This window comes from Podarcis raffonei, chromosome 3 (genome assembly GCF_027172205.1).
Source record: "Podarcis raffonei isolate rPodRaf1 chromosome 3, rPodRaf1.pri, whole genome shotgun sequence".
NCBI classification, from domain to species: Eukaryota; Metazoa; Chordata; class Lepidosauria; order Squamata; family Lacertidae; genus Podarcis; species Podarcis raffonei.
In genome coordinates, this window is record NC_070604.1 from 72,736,307 (window position 1) to 72,763,729 (window position 27,423).

The following is a 27,423-nucleotide window of genomic DNA, read 5'->3' on the forward strand; positions in this document are numbered from 1 at the left end:
GATCACGATTTACCCCACACATATGTACAGGTGCATGTAAGTTTATGTTTGCATTCTTGCTATCCTCCAGTTATAGCTTTGTGGGTATATATATATATTGCCCATGCCAGCTTGCTATGTTTAATTTTAGTTCTGGAACGGTTTTCAGTTTTCCTGTTTGGTATCTAAAACATTTCCCAGCAATAGTTCCAAAACCAACACATTAACAAAGCTGTAATTAATAATGTTGGAAACAAATAATAATTTCTTATCGTTCTTTCTCCACATTTTTCATAGTAATCAGCGTTTATTGTGCAAAGAAAATGTGACTAATTGAGCAAGGTGGGAGGTGACATCAGTTCAAAATGCTTAAAATAAGCTGAAGAGCAAGAAAACACAAATTACACAAAAGCTTCAAGCACCCAGGGAATTTGAAACAGTTTCAGGTTCCACAGTAGCCTTTGCAGGTCAAAGGTTATTTAACTCGTGCCCATTTTACATACTAGCTTGATTAATGCTTGATCTACTGCAAGGCTATCACTGTTTATTTGTACTATGAATATTTTACAAGGAGGGACAAATTGACTGACTGACTGCCTAGCAGTATATTAAATATCCTCCCTTTTGCATAGAATCCAGTTGAAGTTTTGTCTTGGCAAAGCAGCAAAGGAAAACTTTCTTTGTATCTCATAGCAAAAACCTTACTCAGAGGTAAGGTAAAGGAAAAGGGACCCCTGACCATTAGGTCCAGTCATGGCCGACTATGGGGTTGCGGTGCTCATCTCGCTTTATTGGCCGAGGAAGCTGGCGTACAGCTTCCGGGTCATGTGGCCAGCATGACTAAGCTGCTTCTGGCAAACCAGAGCAGCGCACGGAAACGCCGTTTACGTTCCCGCTGGAGTGGTACCTATTTATCTACTTGCACTTTGACATGCTTTTGAACTGCTAGGTTGGCAGGAGCAGGGCCCGAGCAACGGGAGCTCACCCCGTTGCGGGGATTCGAACCGCCAACCTTCTGATCGGCAAGTCCTAGGCTCTGTGGTTTAAGCCATAGCGCCAATCCCACTAAATTAAATTAGACTTACTTCCAGGTAGGTGTGCATAAGATTGGAAAGGAAATCTCTGTACTGCCCACCATAATGACCCCAGGCAAAGTGTTGTTTCTTTCTTCCCTGCCCACTACTGGAATTCTTACATATAAGAGCAAAGGACAGAGTTTCTTTAGATACATTTATGAGTGGGAGGTTGAAAATAAAAAAAAGTGGAGAGTACCAGCTCACCTTGGTTCATGATAGGAGCCTCTGATTTAGCTGGAAGAGCTGCAGAATGATAAAAGATACCGTATTTTTCTGTGTATAAGACACCCCCATGTATAAGATGACCTATTTCTTTTTAACCCAAAATTAATAAATCAATTTTGTTGTTGTTTAGTCGTGTCCGACTCTTCGTGACCCCATGGACCAGAGCACACCAGGCACTTCTGTCTTCCACTGCCTCCTGCAGTTTGGTCAAATAATAAATCAATACTGTATTCTAAACATCAAACAGAACAACTTTCAGCTTTGGGGGGGTGGGTTTGCCCAAAGCATAGGTTTGCCATATTTAAAGAACCTGGGCCTGGGCCGCCCACACCAGAGTCTAAGCCTGAACCCAGGCTGCCTGCACCAGTGCCAAAGCCTGGGCCGCCAAAGCTGGAACCCGAACCTGAGCCCAGGCCTCCTGAGCCTGAACCCAAGGCTGCCCAAGCCTAAACCCCTGTGCATTCACCATCTATTTATAAGACAACCCCCAATTTTTGACTAATAATTTTTAGCAAAAAGCATGGTCTTATACATGGAAAAATACGGTAACTGGAAATGATAAATGGTACATGATTAAGATTGGAGAGCAGTGCACATATGTGTATGTGAGCTGTTCTACACGTGAAAAATGGTAGCAGATTTCTGAATGTGGTTTTTTATACATTCCAAGCTCTTTGCATGTACTAACACATCAGGGGAGAAGACGGTATAAACCCTTTCTTTCTAATATGCTAATTTATTACCTTCAGTTTGTTACCTTTTGTTTTTAGTGTAAGAATTCATAGGATCATAAACTGTATAGCTGGAAGCGACCCTGATGATCATCTAATCCAATCCCCTGCAATGCAGGAATCTCAACTAAAACATCCATGTCAGATCGCCATCCAGCCTCTGCTTAAAAACCTCCAATGAATGAAACGCTATTAAAAAGTCATGTATTTAGAGCACCAAACTCACAGCCATGTTTCAGTGGGATTTAAGTGCATAACTGAGTGAATGATTGCAGTTAAAGATAATGAGCTCTGATTATTCTTTACATAGAAGAGATACTGTTAACAGAAATAGATTATAATTCTTCTAGTCTTTGACCCAGTTTGGAAAGCAAAAGTATAATTTTGTTTCTGCTTCCTTGATGGAGGAGATACTAAGATGAATTTTCACTCACGATATTTTCCAGATATTTGAAATATTTCAAATTATTAGAAACATTAAGCTATAGATTCTATAAGTCAATGTTGCATTTTAAACACAGGATTGAATCTATACTATCTTTGCTAAAAATAAAATAAAATAAAATACAGTGTTCATTTCCAGAAATAACTCTTGATATGCCTTAAAAGTCAAATATTGACAAGACTCTTTATTTTGAGTTCTTGTACCCTGCTGGTCAGCCCAAAAGTCTCCTAGAGGGGCTTACATAAAATCAAAACAAGAAGGCATGGGGGAAAAATATGATGCGCAAAGGAAAAGGGACAGGGAGGGAAGAGGAACATAAAAATCAAAACTCTGGCTCCAATTTCTAAACAGTTGTTCCTAAAATGACCAGCTGGCACAGTTCAGTGGCAGGAGATGCCCAACGGCACTGGGCCTCCAGCAAAGCTGATTAAATGAGCCCTGCTTCCTATCTCTCCCACTGAGGCAAACCTCTTCCCCTTGTAGCTCCCTTTGACCTTTGACCTCTTCCTTCACTGGGAGCCTTTGCTGGGTTTCATTCCCCTCCATGGCTGGAAGCAGCCCAACTCTGGTTCCAACTCATACAATTTAATATACTACTTAAATTGAGATTGAGCCCAAGTACAACCTGTTCAGCCCCATAATTGGGCTGGATTCCTTACCAGTTGAATGGAGAGAAATACAACTATACGTATTTAAAACGACAGGCAGATGGGCTTTGTAAGCAATAAACTAACATGTAAAAGCTACAACATTTGAAATAGCTTCTAATTTATTTGCTCTGTAGTTGATGTTAAAACAAGTTTTAGCCCTGGAGGGATGGAAGGGGGAAGATAAATTAAATAGTACAGTAGTTTACTACTTTAAATCAATCTAAGAAGGCTATCTGAATTAATACACAGCTCCAGGCAATAGGATATTTTTGTCTGATTTGTACATCTGTGTTTTCACCATCCAACCATGACACTGTGTGGAATAGGACTGCTGCTTCTGCTGGCAGCGGGTTGGGTGGAGGAATAATCCTTGGTTCATTTAGTGTTCTATTTTATTCAAATGTATATACTTTGAAAATTCCCCATTAGCTCCTATTAAAGTGCTGGTAGAAGGGGGAAATCTGATTTACCACTACCTAGGTCACAATTCTATTGTAGAATAAATGACAACTTTTAAGACTATAATGTAAATGTTCACTGTTTACTCAGATATACTCCAAAACAATGTTTCCTTGTCAGGAAGGGCTAGGGAGGAGCATGTCACAGAATACTTGATATTCTGTAAACAGGACATTAAATCATTTACCCTATGATCCTGAAGCTGTTAGCTTGAAAAATAGAATAGTGGGGAATTCATGGAATACTGATACCATCCCACAAAACTGAAGAATAATTACATATAGAGGCCACAGGAAAATTTGATGCAATACACATCTACTGCCAATATTTCAACACTTGAAAATAAACTACAACAAATATTAAAATCAGTACAAATCTAGAGGGAAATGGAGTTATAACTGAACACAAGTATGTTTTGATAAAGAAACTTTGGTGGACTAACTTGCTTTCTCTTTTAATAATGAAGCGAGCAAAGTAAGACCTTTAAGGCACTTTATAACTTTTTTCTTCAGATTTGCAAACTAGAAAGCATACAATAGTTAAGTGGTTGGTTTTATTTATTTTGTTTTACTACATTTATCTCACCCATCATGGTAGCATATACTTAGTTCCAGCACTGACCTGATCTAGACCTGCTTTCGTAGGATAGTGGCATAAGAACATAAGAAAAGCCTTGCTGAATCAGGCCAAAGGCCCATCTGCTCTAGCATTCTGTTAACAGGATGGCCCACCAACTGCCTATGGAAAGTCCATAAGCAGGACCTGAGTACACCACCACTCTTCCCAGCAACTGGTATTTAGAGGCCTCTGGTAGTGGAGTAGAACATAGCTATCATGGCCTCCTGTTCTGACAGATTGGTCGGGATCACTGAGGTCAAAGCTACATTTAATTCCTGTAGCCTTCCTTTTCTTTTCACAATTTTGCTAATCCCTCATTCACTCTTTATGCATGACATACTTAATGTATGGTCCCTAGGGATATAATTATGCTTTCACTGTGTGATTCTATATCTTTGTCCAAGGCAGAAGGGCAGAGTAATCCTAATCCTGGGCAGGAAACAATTAGAGCTGCAGAGCCACCACTGCTTTCAAAACCTTGCTGATTCCTACTGGTCAGGGTGGAATGCGAGGGAGCAGTTTCATTGAGTTTTTGCTAGGCCAGTTACAGGCTGCACAGCAGAGGGGCCTAGACTGGACCCCTCAGCTGGCAATGGCTCATCTCCCCAAAAGCCCCATTTAGGGGCCTGTTCTATCACGGTGGAGCCCCACTCTTCAGTAGTGCTCCTCTTCACCAGCAGAGGGGTCCATGTTTCATCTTACCACCACCCTGCTCCCAGCCATCAACATTATGGGTGTAGGATTGATCCCCAACTCAAATAACAATACAGATCTTAAGGTTCCATAAGAAGGCTATTAATTTGCTTTACAATAACCAGGAAATAGCTGGCTGCTTATCAGTCAGTTCTCTTCCTCTTCTTGCTGGTGGTAGTGTGCTCTCTTCATGGGTATCTGTCACCTTGTTGTTTTCCTTACACTTTGTAGGTAAAAATCAGGAAGATTGTAAGATTTAAAATATGGTTTTTAAATAAATTTAAATAGCAAGCTACACTGATTAATGGAATGATCTCATCTCCAAAGTTTGCTTGTTGTATGGCTTGGTTTGCTGCTGAGTCACTTGCTCCTTCATCTCAAATATGTGAGGCTTTAACTAACCTTTCTCTTGGGAGGCCATACATAGCCTGGGGTTAAACTTGGAAAAATCTTCTATATAGAGTTCCATTAAGTTAAGGCACCGAAGAGGACCCCTTCAGTACTGAATTCTGGGCCTGAAGTTCTCATCTCTGTGCATGAATCTGGGGGAGACAAAGCAGCATGTCACGAGCATTTTATTTTTCCCCTGGAAGATTACAAAGGCATCTGTATATCTCTTCTCTCAATATGTCAGTAGCAGAGCTGTGTGGTTTGGGTGCTGCTGCCTAGTATGAGCAGTCTGATTTCTCCCTGCCCCCGGAGTCCAGACTTTCTGTTTTGTACTTGGTGTTGGGTGAGCATTGGATCACAATTTCATTGGGCTGGTTGGTATTGTGGACTCAAATGATTGGCCTATTAATGGTTTGTTCTGAGATTTGCAGCTGGGGGTGAGTGGCTGGCAGTTCCAGAATCTGCCTTCAGAATCTGACAGCCAAGAAGGATTTCAGGTCCTCATCTGCCACAAAGTATGTTATTTGTAGACCTTCATTGACCATGGCCCTTTTCTGTCGTTGCTTAAAAAGAGTCTGCATGTCTCTCTCTTTCACGTAAACCATGCTCTATGGCTAGCTTTTAAGGGATTCCTCAGGGGATCTTTAGGGAGATACTGAAAAAGAAATGGAAACCAGCAGAAAAGAGTGACATTTTTTCCTACTGTGAATTCTCACTTTAAAGAAAAAGCCAATGACATATATAATGTGCATTAGCATTCACATATGAGTAGAGGAAAATACAAGTCATGCTTTTCAATATCATCACATTAGGATCTTTGCCAAGAGAGCAAGGTAATTTAATAAATAATTGCTTAGGGTATATACAGCTCTATAACATCTTTATACACCCAGTGACCAAGCCTTTGTGGTCCCGAGCTGCATATTTCTCTCTGTATATTTCTAGGTACTATGACATATCCATATATACCCTTTGATTCTAGCACAAAATGGGCTTGCATTCTCTTTTCTGGTATTTACTGAGTAAAAATATTTGTTGTTGTTATTGTTTTAAAAAGTTGAGGTGCTAAGGGGTAATAATACAATTTCTCCTATGATACCAATATAAAAAGCTAAGTTCGATGTGGCATTTGCATCCTAGAGCAATTCCCATGTGTGCACTCATGTAAAAACAAATGGGTCATTCATGCAATTGGATTGGAGACAGTTCCATCAATGACAAATAGCCAAGAAACTATCTATCAGGAAGGTGCATGAATGACTCATTCCAGTGATATGTATGTACTTGGAAGAATGACCCTGGGAGCTACCCTGAGGATACAAAACGTACTGAAGTTCACTTTGTAATAAATATTAAAATGTACACTTCACAACAAATGAAATTTACACAAATTCTTCTGTAGCTCTTCCAGCTAAATCAGAGGCTCCTGAGTCTGCTGCTACCTCTGTTTTGTGGGTGGTTGGTGCTATTTTGGCCATAGCTCCAGAAGCACAGGAAAACTTAACTTGGAAATAAATGATGGTGAGAAAATTCAGAGAAAGGGCAATTGCTGATCTTCTGCTTACTGTTTGGCTTTGTGGTTTATACATTTGTTATATGCATAGTTTGTAGTAACTTTTGTTCTCTTTATGAGAGGGAGTATCTACAGACAGCTGTTAGCAGTGTCTCAGCAGACACGGTTAAGTGCAGCCAAGGATTTTTTAAGTTTTGATTCAAAATAGTTTTTGTGGGAAGAACTGAAAAATGTAGAAGCCTGTTGTGGGTGTTAACAAAAAATCCTATTTATCTTGGCATGTTTGCTTAATAGACACTTTTCAAAGCTAAATAATAAACACAAAAGTAAAAGGTTTCACACTGTGGAATTTAATGCTAAAATATTTCTGGATTCCATGTTGTGGGAGGACATTAAACACTGCAAGATAAAGAACAGTTGGCTTCACACCCGCCCAGCAGATTCTTCAAGAAATCCAATATCATTTAAACCGTTACCAAAGTGGTACCAGTTGCTAGTCGCAACAAACGTTGGGGACAGCTGTATCTTGGAAACACAACTCTCAAAGAGGTTTTGCAAATCTAATCCAAGATTGGCTATTTCTCATGAAAAAGCAAGCTAGTTTAATGTGGGTCAAACCAGGAGAATTATTGACCAACTATGGCTGCAGTCCTACAGTCAGCTGAGGAGCCCTTAGAATGTAGCTGCCATTCAGTTGGATGAGATGAGCTCTGCTTCTGAAATGGCACAAACATCCTTGGAGGTGCCTCCAGTACCACCATGGAAAGCTTGAAGCATAGAAGTACCATTCATAGTTTTCTGTTGCATGGGGGGCAGAGGTATGCTAGCAGTATGCACTCAGTATTAAAAACAACCACATTGTCACATTTTGGTTTCCTTTCCTCAGCTGTGCCATGATGCTTTGTAATCATGATTTAACTCTGTATAATTTTAGTTTTTATTACTTTATTTTATTTTATTTATACACCACCTTTATCTTCCAAGGATCTCAAGGTAGCATACATGGTTCTCCTCTTCCCCATTTCATTCTCACACCTGCAACCTTGTGAGGTAGGTTAGGCTAAGAGATGGTGACTGGCTCAAAGTCACCCAGTGAGCTTCACGGATGAGTTGGAATTCGAACCCTGCTCTCCCAAATCTTAGTCCAACACTCTAACCATTACTCCACACTGGCTCTTTTTTTCCAATTTTTCCTCATCTTAGTGTAAAATTATAAAAGCTTTAATTAATAAAAACATTTATGACCCCTCCAACCCTTATTTCCTTGACACCCTCCCAAAGGACCAAGAACTCTATCAACCTTGTAGCTGAGGTAATTTCCCTCCCATTGGTGTCATTGTGTGGGTGGATTTTGATACAGGGGAAATAAAAAGGGGAGAGCTATCCCATTTCTTATTCTTGCCACATTGAGCCAACAGGCTTAAGAAATGGTAGTAGCTCTGCCAAGGATTCTCCCTCCCCCCTTACTCCCATGGGATTACTCTGTGTATTAATGAAAACAATAGACAATAATTTGAATTTGATAATAGTTCTGTTGTAATGAAATAAAGCCAAATTAAACTTGACTTCAAAGTTGTGTTTGATGGACTTGGTTCTCTCAGATTGAAACTATTAATCTAGAGGGAGCATTCTTAGATGTCAGCATTATTAAAAATGTGTTCTGCAAGATGCTGGAAAAAATGGAAGAATGCAGGGTTGTTTTTTTTTACTTCAATGAATGACTTATCTCATAATTTAAATGTCAACTTCAATAAAATACATAGTTTATTCTCAATATTTGCATTTATCCTTTCCAAATGAAGGATTGGCGTTGGTCTAGACATTATATCCAATTTCTTGTTGCAGAATGTTGCGCAGAAAATTTATCCTGGCCACAGTTGTTGAATGCACAATCCTAATCATGTCTATGCAGAAATAAGTCCTATTGAAGTCATTAGGGCTTGCTCACATGTAAATGGGCTTAAGATTCCAGCCTAAACCTGTATTATTATTCTAATCATTATGTTTTCAGCTCATTTCTTTATCTGATAACTTCCCAGAGGAGATACAAGATCAAAAATTCAGATGTGTACTTTAAGAGTTACCAAAGTAAGCCTCTAAATGTCTCTGGTTGAATCTTCTGTTGTTGTGGGCATATCATGAATATTCATATAGTTATAACTAATTTGGCCTTTCAGTTGTGTCAGGCTTGCATTTGATGAATCAGTTACCTGTTAGACTCAACCTTATTCTTCATTAGAAGGATACCTCCATACTGATTCAGAGCCTTTTTCTCTGCATCAATCATATCAAATAATATTCAGAAATAATAATGTAAAAAAAACCAATTTCTAAACATCATTGCTTTTGTTCTACTGGGCAGGAACCAAAGAATCCATCATTCTGCAAACATTACACTTGGCATCTTGCCGTAGTCTAGTGGACACTAAATTTTGTATTGCTCAATAAAACTGTGTCATGAGTCCTTTGGTTCGCCTGGACATCATCATGTAGGCTTAATTTAGATTTCTTTTTCCCCCCCTGTGTGCACTTCCAGGTGGAGATAGAGAAGCTGGACTATCATCACTATCTGCCACTGTTTTTCGATGGTCTATGTGAAATGCAATTTCCCTATGAGTTTTTTGCTCGGCAAGGCATCCATGACATGCTGGAGCATGGAGGGAACAAGATCCTTCCTGTCATTCCTCAGCTCATTATCCCAATAAAAAGTAAGTGTGCATATGGAGGAAAGCTAACACTGAAGTTATATATTCAAGCTTTTTGACAAGTTACTAATTAAGCAATAAAGCATGACAGGCTTTCAAGTGGATGATGGCAAATCTGAGTCAATTGTGAGATAGAAGACCAGAAGCCTTTTGCCTTCAATCACACATTTGGTACCTGAATCCCATAAAATTGTGCTGTCTGAATTCCCTGACTCTAATGCTGCTCTTAGTAAATAATAAATTAAATTACCTTTTTCTTCTAGTCCCCATCCAGCTATCTTATGAAAAGCACTCAGAAAAGAAAGGTGAAAAAGTACCCCCAAAAAGTTTTTAATGGCTTTATCTTCATTTTCTTTGCTATTTTTAAGCACATTAGTCATCTTTATTCCTAACGTCATGTCTTTTCACATCGGCATGATAATGGCCTGGTTTGGCTGTATATATTAAACAGATATGTATGAGACTTGGTTCTCTTATGGTTCATCTTCGCATCACCAGTGCAAAGATGGTGTGCCAGTGTGGTGTAGTAGTTAATCTGGTGAATCCGGTTCGCGTCCCTGCTCCTCCACATGCAGCTGCTGGGTGACCTTGGGCTAGCGTGGTGTAGTGGTTAAGAGCAGTGGACTCGTAATCTGATGAACCGGGTTCGCTTCCCCGCTCTTCCACATGCAGCTGCTGGGTGACCTTGGGCCAGTCACACTTCTGTGAAGTCTCTCAGCCTCACTCACCTCACAGAGTGTTTGTTGTGGGGGAGGAAGGGAAAGCAGAATGTTAGCCGCTATGAAACTCCTTAGGGTAATGATAAAGCAGGATATCAAATCCAAACTCTCCTTCTCCTTCCTTCCTTCCTTCCTTCCTTCCTTCCTCCCTCCCTCCCTCCCTCCCTTCCTCTCTCTCTTAAAGGTGGACTGCAGTTCAGCACTTCCTGGGTTAATTAAGCATAGTTTCCAATTACACATGAACCCCCTGAAACTATAGTTATTAGGATCAGAAGTAACCATGGTTTAAAATCCTGGCTTGTTCCAATCCTAGTAATCATAGTTTTCCAGTTCAGATTTAATAATTAAACCAAGAAGTGTAAGTGTTGAGATGAGAACTCAACATGTATGTATGGTGTGGCAGAGCTCTCCACACTGCTGCTTACATAAACGGGACTGCAAAGGGATGGTGATGAGATCAGGGTAGTGTTTGTACACTACTGCAAGCATAAGATTGGCAGAAGCAGTTGCACTGGTGCATCTGTATGGCGCTGACCTCGCTGCTTTACTCCAGACTCTACCTTGAAATGCTACTACCTTGAAATATTTGTGAACTTTGTCCAATATGCATTTTTATCTCATCCAAATAATCTGCTGACATAGTACTACTAGGTAAGTCTCCTTTGTAAATCTCTCAAATATCCCTCTCTTTCAGCTCCCTATATCCACAGATAATAACAATTTCCAGAGTGCTTGTCAAATGTAAAAATGTTGCAAAACATTCTTCTGCTGTCAGTTGAAGCTGATGACCATCTGAGTATTTTCATCTTTCTCCCCCTCACCCCATTTTGCTCTTCTTGTATCAAGGCTGAATGCAGGGAGGCTCCCATCTTCTTCCACCTCACAAATAGGGAACAATAATTGGGTCGCCCCCCCCCCCTACCAAGGGCAGTCTGAGAAAAAGAATGATAGAATGAAAGAGCTTCACCCCTTCTGGGCAAGTATCTGAACCAGCCTCCAGTAGCTATAAAGCAGCTGATTCCCATTGGAAGGATGTTTGAGTGAGAGTGGTTGAGAGTATAGTTATGGAATGAAGATAAACAAGAAAGGAATAACAAAGGATTAATTCAGCTCTTGCAGTTAAAACTTGATAAGACAATTAAACTACACCCAAATGTGTTTTAGGCTTCATGTAATCAGCTCACATTGTTTCACATTTTGTAAGACTCCACTGCCTTTCTGGCCTTTCAAAATGCCTTGTAAAAGTATTTTTAGAACACATGAAAACAGCTCAAGAACAGGGAAGAAATTCAGGGGATGGCCTGCAGGGACTGATATATCAAGAAAGGTTAAAATATATAGATTACAGAGTGCAAATGTTAACAGTTTGTAAATGTACTGTCTAGGGAGGTGGATATTTTACTTTATCTTAACTGTTTAAATCAAGACAAAATGCCTTTCTAACAGAATCTAGATTGATCTGGGAATTTCTTGAAATCCAGCTCTCTCTGCCTTTGAGCTTTTCCAGATAAAAGTTGTTTCACACAGGAAGGGCCAGCAGAAGCTACTTTGCTGCTCTAAGTGCCAAAAAAGTCACTCCTTTCATGGTTCCTTTATGCCACCCCACCCCCTGTTTGAAGCCCTTTTGCACTGCCTCCATTCAGCTAAATGAAGCCAAGTGTTCATATTTGTATAAACAAAGAAATTGTACTGTAATAGATAGACACTTTGGTCCATTCAATTGTGTGGTGAAAGGCAAAAGGACCTGCAACAGGGAAACCTTGGGTGGTGATGGATAGCAACACACAATTGCTTCCACATGTTAGAACTGTTACCCCTGGACTCTACAATGTGTATATATTGGGGTTCTGTTCCCTACTGAGGGATTTACAGAAACCTCAAATTATACTGCCCATATAACCTAATTGTTTGGACAATCCCTGCATACTTTAAATTCACAGTTGCCATATGTTCATGGGTGTCTTAATATCTTTCCTTCACAATGTACTTCTCTTGTAGGAGTATTGCATTTCCTCAATACTCACATCATATTTTTCCTAGCTTGTGTGTCCTAAGATTGAGCTCATTAGTTTCATGTGGAAAGTGGTTGCATGCTAGAACTATTAAATGGGTGCCCATGACATTACTGTTGAGTGACCAAACTCCTCCTCCCCAATTGTGCCTGAAAAATTGTGATTTTTTAAAAAAAATCTTACCATTTGGAAGTGTTGATGTCTGCCCAGGAGATCGGAATTGTTGTTTTCCTGCAAATGACCCCACAGAACAAGGCAAATTGGTTGTTGTAGCACCAAGGAGACCTCCTGGTGAGCAAGTGAAATGAGGACTTTTGAGCCTCTGCCTCCATTCCATCTCTTCTAGGTTCTACTCACTTTTGGAGAACTCAGGTCTCTTCAAAGGTCATTCTCTGGCTTGTTGATGGACATTCCTCCTACCTTCCCTAGTGTCCCGCCTGGTGCTTCCTTGTGCTGCTGGACTGGTGAGGTTATGTGGGAGCCTGGGAGGCATTTGGTTCCTAAAGTCCAGCAGACCACTGTAATGGTTCTAACTCTGGTTCTAGAAGCCCTGGTGCTGTGCCATCTGGTTCAGTGAGCTCCTGCTTACCTGCTTCATGTTATGTTGTCCTCTGATCACCGCCATCAGACTCCTAGTTCCTGGTGGCTGCACCACTCAGTTCAGTGCTGAGCCATAAAAAATTGTTTTAGCATTGCTTTTTTCAGTGCTACTACCTGCCAATATAAGCCTCTGATGCTGCTTGGTAAGATTGCAGGGAGCACTGATGTGGTGCATTAGGGCTCCTTGCCCAGGACCTCCTCAAAGCTGGCACTAGAAACTGGTGTGACTTGAAGTGCGACCCTAAATTCTTAATCGATTCGCTGTTAAGGAATTCAGGCTCCATTAAAATCAATGGGGTGTTTTTATAAAAAAAAAACAAATTTGACCTAGATGACTTATCTTGAAGTAACCATCTCTTTTACCAAAGGTTGTGAAATACTGGAGCATTGACATTGAATAGCTGAAAAAGTGCATTTGCAATTACCATGTCTAAATTGGATTCTGTAGCTTAGAAAAAGTCACTTCAGCAATTCTTAGTGTTGTAAGAAGCAGAATTTCCTGTTATCATTTCCCATCAAGCATAGCTACTATATGAAGCTACTGTCACAAGTATATTAAACTAATGCTTCTGCACAACCATGTCTGAAGGGTTAATTAAATCCTAGTTCCTCTAACAATTGCCGAAATAGAAACAAAAGGTAGGAAACAACTGTTCAGCATGGAATTTTTTGGAAGGGGCTGGATAATCTTGAAGAAAAGTCTACTATAGAAATGAGGAACAGAAGGAACAAAATTCAGGTGTTAAGAACAACTGGAGATCAAATTAGCGGGGGGGGGGAGTTGGATTGGAGAAACATATGGTCATGGAGACTGAATGGAAAGATGGAGCAGAATAAATAGAAGCAATCAAATAATTAGCCAAATAGGGGTGTAGCACAGTTTTGTTCCATCAGTGCAATATTCCAAATGAAAATGTTACTCCAGGACTTGCAGGGCGTTTTTTGAAAATGATGACTGATGTGATAAAAATGTTTAGTATCAATGCATAGTTTGGTGACGATAATTGTATTGATTCAATACTACATAATAGGATGTCCTGTATTAGTCCAGGACTTTATGAAGCTCACTAGCCATCTCTTAACACCACAAAGTTATTGTGAGGATAAATTTTGGGGTAGGGAAAATCCACGTGCTCTGCATCCTGGGTAAAATAATAATCACAATAGTATTTTTTTAAAAAATAGTATTTTTTTAAAAGTGGTAAGGACCTAACAGAAGCAGAAGACATCAAGAAGAGGTGGCAAGAATACACAGAGGAATTATACCAGAAAGATATGGATGTCTCGTACACCCCAGGTAGTGTGGTTGCTGACCTTGAGCCAGACATCCTGGAAAGTGAAGTCAAATGGGCCTTAGAAAGCACTGCAAATAACAAGGCCAGTGGAAGTGATGGTATTCCAGCTGAACTATTTAAAATTTTAAAAGATGATGCTGTTAAGGTGCTACACTCAATATGCCAGCAAATTTGGAAAACTCAGCAGTGGCCAGAAGATTGGAGAAGATCAGTCTACATCCCAATCCCAAAGAAGGGCAGTGCCAAAGAATGCTCCAACTACCGCACAATTGCACTCATTTCACACGCTAGCAAGGTTATGCTTAAAATTCTACAAGGAAGGCTCAAACAGTATGTGGATCGAGAACTCCCAGAAGTGCAAGCTGGATTTAGAAGAGGCAGAGGAACCAGAGACCAAATTGCAAACATGCGCTGGATTATGGAGAAAGCTAGAGAGTTCCAGAAAGACATCTACTTCTGCTTCATTGGCTATGCAAAAGCCTTTGACTGTGTCGACCACAGCAAACTATGGCAAGTTCTTAAAGAAATGGGAGTGCCTGATCACCTCATCTGTCTCCTGAGAAATCTCTATGTGGGACAAGAAGCTACAGTTAGAACTGGATATGGAACAACTGATTGGTTCAAAATTGGGAAAGGCGTACGACAAGGCTGTATTTTGTCTCCCTGCTTATTTAACTTATATGCAGAATTCATCATGCGAAAGGCTGGGCTGGATGAATCCCAAGCTGGAATTAAGATTGCCGGAAGAAATATCAACAACCTCAGATATGCAGATGACACAACCTTGATGGCAAAAAGTGAGGAGGAATTAAAGAACCTTTTAATGAGGGTGAAAGAGGAGAGTGCAAAATATGGTCTGAAGCTCAACATCAAAAAAACGAAGATCATGGCCACTGGTCCCATCACCTCCTGGCAAATAGAAGGGGAAGAAATGGAGGCAGTGAGAGATTTTACTTTCTTGGGCTCCATGATCACTGCAGATGGTGACAGCAGCCACGAAATTAAAAGACGCCTGCTTCTTGGGAGAAGGGCAATGACAGGCCTAGACAGCATCTTGAGAAGTAGAGACGTCACCTTGCCAACAAAGGTCCGTATAGTTAAAGCCATGGTTTTCCCAGTAGTGATGTATGGAAGTGAGAGCTGGACCATAAAGAAGGCTGATCGCCGAAGAATTGATGCTTTTGAATTATGGTGCTGGAGAAGACTCTTGAGAGTCCCATGGACTGCAAGAAGATCAAATGCATCCATTCTTAATGAAATCAGCCCTGAGTGCTCACTGGAAGGACAGATCGTGAAGCTGAGGCTCCAGTACTTTGGCCACCTCATGAGAAGAGAAGACTCCCTGGAGAAGACACTGATGCTGGGAAAGATGGAGGGCACAAGGAGAAGGGGGCGACAGAGGATGAGATGGTTGGATAGTGTTTTCGAGGTTACCAGCATGAGTTTGACCAAACTGCGGGAGGTAGTGGAGGACAGAGGTGCCTGGCGTGCTCTGGTCCATGGGGTCACGAAGAGTCGGACACGACTAAACGACTAAACAACAACAAATTTTTTTAAAGCCCAACAAACATTGCAATCACTATAATATCAAAGACAGTATCATAAAGCAAATAGCAACAAATTCATCAAAACAATACAATTCAATAAAGTCATAGTAACTCATAGTATTGTCAGGATTCTTGCTAATCACATAGAACTTTAATATGGACATTTGAAGAAAAAAATAATTTGATCTGGCATTGTCTATATACTCTATGACTTCCTTGAGGGAAAGTGAGCCTTCATAAAATTGTATTCATTAAAAAGATTCCCAGCACCACCACTATCACTATTGTAATGTTTTCTGTTTTTAATGAGATTGTATATTGCAGAACACAGACACATTCTCCTGTGTAAAATTCTGTTTATCGAGGGAAGGTAGCATCATTATTTTTTACAGTATTTGGCATCTTAGAGAGTGACAGATTCCTTCAAGCTATCCAACAATAACAACAAAAAATCTGCTCCGGTTGGTTTCTGTCTCTTTATCCATTAGATGTCAAAACCATTACTCAAGGAAAAGGAAGAATCTTAAATGATCCGGAACAGTTAGAGTTAGAGTATATATACAAGAGAAACTGCTTTTGGTCAGTGACTTACAGCAACAAATAATGAAATATGGGGAGAAGTTAATTTTTTTTTTTTCCTTTGGCCTGTTAAGAACTGGAGGGTTTGGTACTAAATAGCCCTGTGAAAGGTTATGCACTCAAGCTGTTCCTCTCTGTTAATGTTCTCATATGGCCCTAAGTGGAACATCTGGTCATTTTCTTTTGACAAAACAAGTTACAAGGCATAAATAAGGCTTTGAATTGCCACGGTAACGCGAAAGTGCTTTCAAGAATGTACAACTTGCTGCTTAAATGGAATACTCAAGATGAGACAGTCAAATCAGCCATGATAAAATGGGCACAAGATATTGGATACAACATTATGTTTGAGGACTGGGAAAGGTTATGGACCACCGGTATGAAATTTACGGCATGTAGTGCCTTAAAGGAAAATATTATGAAAATGATGTACAGGTGGTACATGACCCCAGTCAAACTTGCAAAGATATACCATTTGTCTGATAATAAATGTTGGAAATGTAAGGAGGCTGAAGGAACTTTTTACCACCTCTGGTGGACATGCCCGAGGGTGAAGGCCTTCTGGGAAATGATTTATAACGAGTTGAAAAAGGTATTTAAGTATACCTTTCAGAAGAAACCAGAGGCCTTCCTCTTGGGCATTGTGGGCCAGAGGATACCTAAGAAAGACAGAACCTTCTTTCTATATGCAACGACTGCAGCAAGAATTCTCATAGCTAAATACTGGAAGGCACAGGAGCTACCCACACTGGAAGAATGGCACACACAACTGATGGACTATATGCAACTAGCCGAAATGACTGGCAGAATCCGAGACCTGGGAGAAGAGGCTGCGGAAGAGGATTGGAAAAAATTTAAGGACTATTTACAAAAACATTATAAGATATATGAATGTTAAAAATTTGCTAAGGTTTGAGGTAAATATGCTTCAGTATTGAAATTCGGAGTTGATAGAAACAAAGTTAATGATTGAGAAAAGTTTTAATTTCAGAGTGAATAATTAGATGAAAATACAAAAACACAGGAAACAAGGTATTAATTTGCTGTTTATATTTATTATAAAGAATGCAGGGATGGAGGAGATGGGGAAGTCCAGTGGATGATGAAAAAAAAAAAAAAAAAGACTTCGAAAAATGAATTTTTTCTTGTTTAATTTCTTTTTCTTTCTGTAAAACCGCTTTTGTTGTGTTATTGATGATGGATTTAGATTCTGGAAAAAAGCAATAAAAAATTTATAAAAAAAAAAAAAATGAATTGCCACGGTAACGTATAATTATGTTGAGTAATACATTAACAATAGGACGCGGGTGGCGCTGTGGTCTAAACCATTCTTGGGCTTGCCGATCAGAAAGCTGGCGGTTCGAATCCCTTTGCCAGGGTGAGCTCCTGTTGCTCTGTCCCAGCTTCTGCCAACCTAGCAGCTTGAAGGCATGCCAGTGCAAGTAGATAAATAGGTAACGCTGTGGTGGGAAGGTAAACAGCTCTGGTTTCCACCACCATGTCCCCTTGCGCCAGAAGCGGCTTAGTCATGCTGGCCACATGACCCAGAAAGCTGTCTGTGAACAAATGCCTGCTCCCTCAGCCTGAAGCGAGATGAGTGCCACTATCCCATAGTTGCCTTTGACTGGACTTTAACCATCCAGGGGTCCTTTACCTTTACCTTTTTTACCTTAATACATTAACAGCACAATCCTATGCATTCAGTAGTAAGTCACATTAAGCTGAATGGGGCTTACTCCCAGGTAAGTGGATATGGTTTTGCAGGCTTGTTGTAACTCCTCTCTAGCTCCCATAAGTCAAAATGAAGCTAGGCTTTGACAGGGTTATCTTTACTTAAATCCTTATGTATATTAAATTATTAACACTGGCATTTTTATAATAATTAAATTAATACATTATATAAAATAGTTTCTTAGATAGTGGAACAGAGAATTTTTTTGTTACTGGGAAAGTGGAGTTTTTTTTACTTCATAAAGAAGAGTATAAAATGATATTTTAATTGTAAGAAACGGCATGCCAACTGCAGCAGTTCAACCCTTGGAGATTACAGTTGCCTCAAATGAGGAACCTACAAGGGAAATGTCGATCTCAGGTTAGCTGAAGGGTGAACTGATTTGGCCAGGGGGACATCTCCCCTAGTCTGTCCATGCCAGTCTCCCCGGTAATACAACAAAGTTAGAGTCACACCTCTTCCATGCTATCCTGAATAGTTCATGTATCACTCCACATTCTATTTAATAAAGCTGTGAGCTGTTTAATCGTGATTATTGATGTTTGCATCTACATTTCCTTCACATAGAAATCATTCTGTATTCATAATATTCAAGTTCAACCATATATACATAGCATATCCCTTCTGATTGTCTTTCTGACATTACAGTGTAGGGTAATGATATTTTCAAATTTAGTTGTTATTTTGAAAAAGGATTTCACAATGCTGGGCTTCATAATATGCTAATCCATCAGTATTAGACAGTCCTCCATAACTGTATAAGTGGGCTTAAAAATTCTGCTACAACTTTGCAAAAATGTGAACGCATGGTAAACATTTAAACCTACAGTATTTAACATTTGTTCCAAGGCTGCATCATTTTGGAGGAGTATAATTTGTATTCAAATTATACATTTGAAAATATAAGTGACTTTTAAGACAAGGGAGAATACAACATTCTTTAAAAATAAAACATAAAACAGTGAATGGAGACAAAAGGTATTATTAAAAGCCATAGCAAAATTCAGCTGCTTAAAACTACACAAAAATTTCTCAAGTAGGCAAGAATCCTTATTCTTTATCAGATTGTTTGTCTTTTAAAAGAAGCCTACAAGCTTTTCACTGTAAACATTTGTCTCATTGTACTGGTTCTTCAAATACTAAGAATTGTTAATTGAAATGAATAAAGCGATTGCTAAGCAAGCAGATACAAACAGGCTAATTGTTGCATTAGAATGTCTCTATTGTCAACATTTGCGGGTTGCCTTCGCGGTTCCATTAGTCCCAGTGGTACTTACTGATAGCTTTTTATCTTTCTTTCTTTTTTGGAAACAGTAACATAGGCAGCAAGGAGGAATAATGAGCTGCCTTCTTGGGGTTAGTGAGGAGTCAGCAGAAATTGTGGGAACAAATAACAGTCAGACAAGGCAGTGTTTTATAACATTGGGGCTGCAATCCATCTTTGGGTTCCTTCAAAGCTGGGCTAATAAAGGCCCACTTACAATCCCCAGCAGAGTACAGTTTAATTAAATTTGTCCATTAGAGGATTTCTCCCCCTCCCTTGTACATTCCTGAAATTAATTCTTCTGTTTTCTGCTTGTCTCTTTTCCTTTATCAAAGATGCGCTGAACCTTCGAAACCGACAGGTCATCTGCATCACGCTCAAAGTTCTCCAGCACCTGGTTGTGTCAGCTGACATGGTGGGGGAAGCCTTAGTGCCCTATTATCGACAGATTCTCCCCATTTTAAACATCTTTAAGAATATGAATGGTGAGTGATCCTAGCAGTTACCGCACCTAGCAAGCCCTCCAGCCAGGAGGGGCTTGAGGCAGGGTTAATTAACATCACATTTAGATTTTACAACTGCATATAAACTCAGATACATTTGGCACCCTCTCCTGTTATTCTCCAGGGATGGAGCAAAATTAACAACTTCATTTATTACTTCTTACTGGTAGAGCTTATTCAACACATTACAGAAGCACTGGAGCAGCTCTGTAATCTACCAATAATTAATTTGTAAAGTTTTGTAGCACTCTTTTAATTCATTAATAGATTACACTGCTTTTACCTGACAAGTTAAGACTCTACCTCTTGATCCTTCTCAGAACTTTTCTAATTGGTAAAGTTTGGTGTCATTATTTCCTGCCTTGGTACCCAATATAAGTAAAGTTTTAAACTGATTTATTCAGTTTGAAAGGTAATTTAGTTTTAAAGGAATTTGTTATTCCAAATTCTTTATATTCCTGTTGTTATAAAGTTGCTCTAGCTAAGCTGTGTAGTCTTGCTGTTGAGCAGTTTAAATATTTCAGTAGGGAAGTATTTTTGCTTTGTTAAAAATCTCATTTTATGTCTTTAAAAATGAAGTTTACTTAATGAAGAATTAGTGTATAAACTCTGCATGCCTCAACCAAGCTGCCATTCCTCTTCAAAACCACTTGATATATAGATGGACTGGTCACTTTTAAGTAATTACCTTAACATTTTGTGCTATTATTTTAGTATAGCAATGCAGATGAAACTAACTGGGTTTGTTGGAAGCCAGGCTAATTAAGATAATACAATTCGCGAGATGTCAAAAAAAATAAAAAATCTGGTATTTCAGTAACATATTCACAAGCCTTACCTTTCACTCACATTGCCACCCTATGCATAGTCTTACTTAGTTTGTAACTTACTTCATGGCCCATAAAGTTTAGGTGATACAGCAACAGTAGTTGTTACTTGGGGAGGAAAGGGCTATTAAATGAGTTGGGGACTTTTGATTGATGCAAATTGTATATTATTAGCCAATTAACCATTAAAATGCTATCTGATGTGGCTAGAAGAATGGGAATGAGAAGCATCAAGGTAATAATAATAATATTTTTATTATTTGTACCCCACCCATCTAACTAGGTTTTCTTAGGCACTCTGGGTAGTATGGAGAATTGTGGAACGTCGATGAAATGTGACAGTTCATTGCTCTAACATACATGGAATTCCAGAGCAAGCAGGCTTCTCTCCATTCTCTTGAATGGATGCAACCACTTTCTGATTCCATCTCTTTTCATGTGTGGTGCTGCCCCTTCTCTTGAGAAAGCGAGATACAAAGCAAATTAAAAGTTTAAAGTAAATAGGGGTTACCCAGTAGAACCTTCCCCCGCCCTTAAGTCTGGGGCTATTCTCTCCAGAATCATATTAAGATCTCATCTAAGGAAAGTGAAGAATTGAATCAAACTGGTTTTCTTGTAGCTTTTAACATTATAAAATTATGCTTTAAATAGATGGAGGACCATGTAAAAGTAAATTACACTTCTACACTGGTCAGACGATTAGAATTATGAATAAAATATTTGAGGCAATAAGCTTTTATAATTGCTGTACCAGTGCTATTTTTCTACAAAAAGAGGTGCTGAAACTCATGAGCGCCTCCCTTGTTCTCTTACAATGGCAATGGCACCCACCTGAGAGGTGCTGAAACTGAGTTCTGGTGAGTGCCGGCTGAAAAAGAAAGCCCTGCCTATAGGTCTGTTGAAGTTGCACTGCCATATTTTCTGGTATCTGGTTTTTCTTCTTATTCAATGAGAACCCAATAGTTAAATATTTCTGGAGATTAAAAAATACGAAAAATATAATGTCTGTGACATGGCTTAGGTCTGTTGTCAACCCTGTGACACAACTTGAATCTATTACCTTCTGGAACTCAATACAGTACCAAAATTTGGTGTTTCTTTACAAGGTGCATTTTAAAACAAATCAATGGGAGAAAAAACCCCATTTTTTAGTATTTGAAAGTGTTTTCTTTTTGTTGTTAAAATAATGAACCCTTGTTGTGCAGTTCATATTATAAATGGAGTTTTGTGAAGGTGCCTGAGGTAAATAAATGCTTAAAAGAATTAGGAATGCATTTTATGCTTTTTAGTGAGAAGACAGAATTTATGATGCAGGAGGACCAAAGGGAATCTTCAAAGCTTAGCAATGTCATGTGTTGTATTCTATGGATATTATATAAAGCATAGGAAATGGAAATTAGTTTGATAAGTGTTAGACAGTTGTATCAAGTAAATGCTTTTTGCATAACATAGTCAGGTAAATGAAAATGCCATTGATCTGCTTTAACAACTATTATATGCTGTCAAGTGAAAACGACTGTAATGGCTTATATGCATTATAAAGTAAAAACATTTTCATGTCATCAATTTATCTTATTCAGTAGTGATCAATAACTGTTTGTGAAATGCTGTGCAGATTAAGCAGCCCAGAATATTTTGAAACAAAACCCTGTCGACCTCTGCAGCATACAGAGTAAAGGCACAGATTTAAAATGTATTAAATTAAGTTAATCGTTTTGATATCTGTAAGCCCTGATGTGCTAAAAGTTAAAGCATTAAAAGCTTCTTTTGTAATAGAAGGCCATCATTGTTGGTCAATAAAATGTTTACCCACTGAAATTAATGAACCTAACTTAGTCATGTTACATCATTTCACTGGGTCTCCTCTGAGTAAAAGTGAGTAAAACCATCCCATGAAAAGACATTAACTTCTGGAATCAGAACTTTGAACATATGCAATACTTCCTGCCAGTTTATCTATAGATTAGTGGGGAACCACTAGAGTTAACTATAAGACTTGTAATCACAGCTGTGCAATACAAATTTACTTTGCGTATTAAGTGTTAACTGGAACACTCACGGAATCTTAAGTCTAGTCACTAACCGTCTGGGTTTAAACACATTAAAGTAAGTCACATACAACTCAATAATCTGGTTAAGGACATCTGCTGCCGACTGAAATCCTGCCTAAATCGGTGGAATTAGTATTCTAGTGTTAGTAGTTTGTAGTCTAAAGGTATCTGACAGTGCTATTTTATAAGGTAGCATTATCTGAACACAAGATTCCTTCATTTTCAGCTAATCCCCCCCCCCCATATGACACAGCCCACAATTTTTGGTATACCCCCCGACCCTCTGGAGGGACTTTTTAGCAGTTGCAAGGGCCAAAAAGCGGCCGGGGGGGGGGGGATATCTACTATGTGAGTTTACCTTCTGGTCATGCAATGTTGGATTCCACTCCCTAATATAGGGGTAGTCAATGGGATGCACTTTATAAATATCGGACTGCAACTGTAATCAGTTCTGACCATTAGCCATAGTGGTTTGGGCTCATCGGAGCTGCAGTTCAAAACATATGGAAGGCACCATATTTGCTATCCCTGCCATAATACTTAGCAGCCACCACTAGGTTACTGCAATGCATTGTATGTGGAGCTGCCTTTGAAGATGATTTGGAAACTGCAGCTGGTGCAGAATTTGGTGGCCAGGTTGCTCACTGATGCAAGATGGTCTAAGCACATATAACACCAATCCTGGCCTGATTGCACTGACTACCAATTATTTTTGGGTTCAATTCAAAGTGCTGGTTTTGTCCTATAAAGTATCATGCATCTCAGAGCCCCAGTACTTCAGCTTAGGAAGCTGTCTTATCCTGAGTCAGACCATTGGGTCCATCTGACTCAGTATTGTCTACACTGACTGGCAGCAGCTCTCCAGGGTCTCAAGCAGGGTTCTTTCCTAGACCCACCTAGAGATGCCAGGGGTTGGGACCTCCTGCATGCAAGCAGATGCTCTACCACTGAGCTACAGCCCTTTCCCAAGGACTGCCTCTCTCCATAGGAACTGACCCAGGCTCTTCTCCATGTGTGCCCAGCACAGGAGGTCTGGAGAGGAGAACATAAGAATGGGCCTTTTCAGTGGTGGGTCACCACTTGTAAAAAGGTTTTCCTCTAGGGGGCTTGCCTAGTGCCATCCTTGTCTAGTTTCGGGTACCAGGCAAAAACTTACCTTTTTATTTATTCTTAAATATTATTTATTTCCTTTAGATATAAGACATGCGACAGCTACATAAAATGAGAATTAAAATAAAACAGTATATGCTCAGATAAACCTTTCTAAATACCGTTTTTTTTGCACCATAACACTCACTTTTTTCCTCCTAGAAAGTAAGGGGAAATGTCTGTGCGTGTTATGGAGCGAATGCCTACGGATGGCGGGGGGATCTTCTGCAGTCGTGAGCAGAGGATCCATGGTTCCCCTTCCTTCCCTCCTCCGTGGCTCGCTTTGAAACAGCAAAGTGGGAGAAGAGCTGCTGAGTGGGGAGGAGAGAGGGACAGAGAGCCTGCTTGCTTTAAAGGAGCAAAGCGGGAGAGGAGAGGAGCCGCTTACATGAGTCCAGAGCTGTTTTTTTCAGCGAGCCGGGGAGGAGGGAGAGAACAGCTCGCTAAATAGCAGCAAAGTTTTTTGCAAGCAGGCTCTCTGTCCCTCTCTCCTCCCCAAAGTTCTTCAGTGAGCCAGGGAGGAGGGAGAGAAGCAGAGCCTTTAAAGGAGCAAAGCGGGAGAGGAGAGGAGCTATCTACTCTTATACCCCTCTTCTGCATTATTAACAGCATCCTTCTCCACCCACCCCACGCGTGTTCCTTGGCCCTTGAGTGCTTTTCCTTCCCTCCCCACTTAAAACGTGGTTACAAAGCACAGATCCACATGGATCCTCAGGATTTTTGCATTGGGCTACCCCAAACTCACTGTCAGATCACATGTCTGTGGCCACAGCCTGAACCACAAAAATCATACATCTATTTTTTTTCTTGTTTTCCTCCTCTAAAAGCTATGTGCGTGTTATGGTCGGGTGCGTGTTGTAGAGCGAAAAATACGGTATATTAACAAAGTTTTTGTGTGTGCATATATGTGTGTGTGTGTGTGTATAAACAGATCTGAAATGATGTATAATAATGTGTATGCTTAGATTGCTGACCATTTGTAAAAGGTATTTTGTTTTTTAAAAACACATTTCCTTTTCGCCTGCACTTTTGGCCCTTAGTTTTCTGTGTTTTAAACAATTTTGGATCCATGCCATCAGCTGATAGGTAGATGGGTGTGGTTTGGGGAAATGACCTAGTGGGTCAAATTGGACCTGCTTGTAGGCCAAGGTTGGTCTACAGGCCAGAGGTTCTCCATCCTTGGTTCCACTGTAGCTGTAACATGAAAGCTCTGCATGAAAGTTACAAGCATTTTCTGTGGTTGATTAAGTGACAGCTTTATTTACATTCCAATCCTATGCATGTCTAGTCAGAAGAAAGTCCTATTGCTTTCAATGAGGCTTACTCCTAGATACGCACGAATAGGATTGCAGCCTTCATCAGCTTTCCTAACCATCTGTATTCGGGTTTTTATAACATACCGTCTAACACATTTGAGAAACTATAACACTTCCTATTTATTATTGCTGTATAATTTGTAATTACTGACTTAATTTCTTAGATGGAAATGCAGTATTAGCCTGTGTGAAATAGAACTGACTCAGCAGTGATTAATTAAAAGTTATTAATACTTAGCAGTTCCTTCTGATGTGTTAATAGCCTAATTAGTTCAGCATCTTAAATAACTGAAAAAAGAAAATAGAAGATTCACCAAGTCAGATGATGTGCTCCATTTTGACAAATGTAACAACATCAAGGCATTTAATATCCACCCAATATAATGATTATTGGCTAGTGGATATAAAACACTATACGGCCAGACGAGAATCCTGAATTCTGCTTCCTTTAAAAACAAGTCATGTTTTAAAAACTGGCCAAATAAAGTATACATCAGATAAAATGTAATTACATAATCCCTAAGTATTCTGGGAAGTCCAGAAGTCCAGAAAAAGTGAATGCAATGCTATGTAGTACATGAAACATGGTACTGTAGTCAAAACAAACAGCTCCATGTTGAACACTCCTCAAGTGGTACAACTTAAATGTCTAGATATCATTACACTACATATTTTTTTGTTACTCCTGTTCATTGGCTGCTGCTGTCAGAGGTAAAGAACTACTCAGCACAATGATGTAAGGTCACATAACGGAGGAGGAAACTCAACAAGTTTACTGTTTTTGGTGGCAGTGCCATTTTTAATAGAATGTAGCTCTGCCCTCCTTTCCAGAACTTTTTTCGGTCAGCACTGGGTCTGAAAACTGTACTTGTGCTGTTGATTGATTTTCTAATAGGGATCAAAAGAGTCACTGGCGCTCCCTGAACTTGTTAGATATGTTGTTGGCCTCTTACCATGCTTGCTTGAAGACATGCATCAGAACCTACCTCTGAATTGAAGGAGTCCCTCAGAAATAACAATTGACTGAGGAAATTAGTAGTCTGATGCTGAGATAACCTCTTCCAGCTTCAGGTTCTGACTTTATTAATGCTGGGGACCAGACTACTTGCTGTTCAGTAGAGTTGGCTTGGCAAAGCAAATTTGCTAAATTAAAAACAGCATAATTTCATCTAGATTGTGGAGCATCAGCATAGAACAGGGGTGTAGATATCTAGTTCATGGGCCCAGTTAACTCAGCCCACAAGTCTGTTTCACACAAGCCATCCCTACCAGCCGTACACTTGCTTTTATGTACAGTGCTAGGTGTGGGGCAAGTAAGAGATGATTCTGTTTTAGTATTGTTCATCGCTGTGTTTCTTAGGAGAAGATTTGCCTATGATGATTTTAAGAATGTTCTATACTTGGAATAGGCTGGCACATTTTTCTTAGGACTCCTTTTGGAAAGCAGGTTAAGTGATTTACAGGAAGTTATGTTTATTTTCAGAATGGTTCTTCACTTCTGTTGCATGTTTGTAAACAAATATGTTACATCTCAAGGGGACATATGGTTTAAAATTTGTTTCACTACTTAAAGTGACATATTTCTATGTTAAATGTGCAGCAAAAAGTTGTCTAATGATTCAAATGGGTTGTATTTATTTGTCACACATATTTTGAATTAATGTACTCAATTAAAATTCTATTCTAGGGAGAATATTTCTGTGAAAGACAGTGCAAAATTGCTATGCTCTGAAAAATTGGTTTTGCTGTATCTGCACCTGGCTTTCAGATTTTACAGAACAAAAATGAGAACAGATTCTAAAAGCTGTGGAACATCAAGGGAGGAACATGCCCCACCTCTCCTCATTTCCAGTTCCATGTTACAGACAGTCTTTAAATTTTGTCATAGCTGGTCACATTGACAGTACATATTAGTATATCCCTTATATAACTCCAAATGCTGCTAGATATTTCATGCTGACCTCACTTTTTCCAGTGAAGTCATGGCTGCCAATGGGGACATGAATAAAGATGCTTTGAACATTTAACAGAACTGGGAACAAAGGGTGCTTTCTCTCTCTTGCTTCCAGGTTGTGTGTGAAGGGAGAGAATCACTCACTTTCTGCACAATGAAGCACTCCTGTCCTTGTTTTTATCACATATTCAAGGTGGCCCCAGGACTGTGTCTACTGAGTGGTGCATCATCTGTATTCACAGTGGAATAAGGGACCAAAGACTTTACAGAACCTAAATGGTTCCATACCCTTGTTACTGTACTTCACTCATGAAAGGGAGTGGCTAGTGCTGTGGTCTAAACCACTGAGCCTCTTGGGCTTGCTGATCGGAAGGTCAGTGGTTCGAATTCT

At 39.6% G+C, this 27,423-nt stretch overlaps 1 protein-coding gene across 2 annotated transcripts in view; it reads left to right on the top strand.

Moving 5' to 3' along the window:
- The window catches only part of PACRG (parkin coregulated), a 223,056-nt gene that overhangs the window by 92,379 nt on the left and 103,254 nt on the right, over positions 1 to 27,423 (top strand). The window contains exons 3-4 of one of the 2 annotated variants that reach the window (XM_053382349.1): positions 9,316 to 9,487; positions 19,568 to 19,717. In XM_053382349.1, the coding sequence (XP_053238324.1) occupies positions 9,316 to 9,487; positions 19,568 to 19,717 (322 nt within the window). The remainder of the gene's footprint in view (positions 1 to 9,315; positions 9,488 to 19,567; positions 19,718 to 27,423) is intronic. The other variant, XM_053382350.1, reaches the window with a different exon arrangement.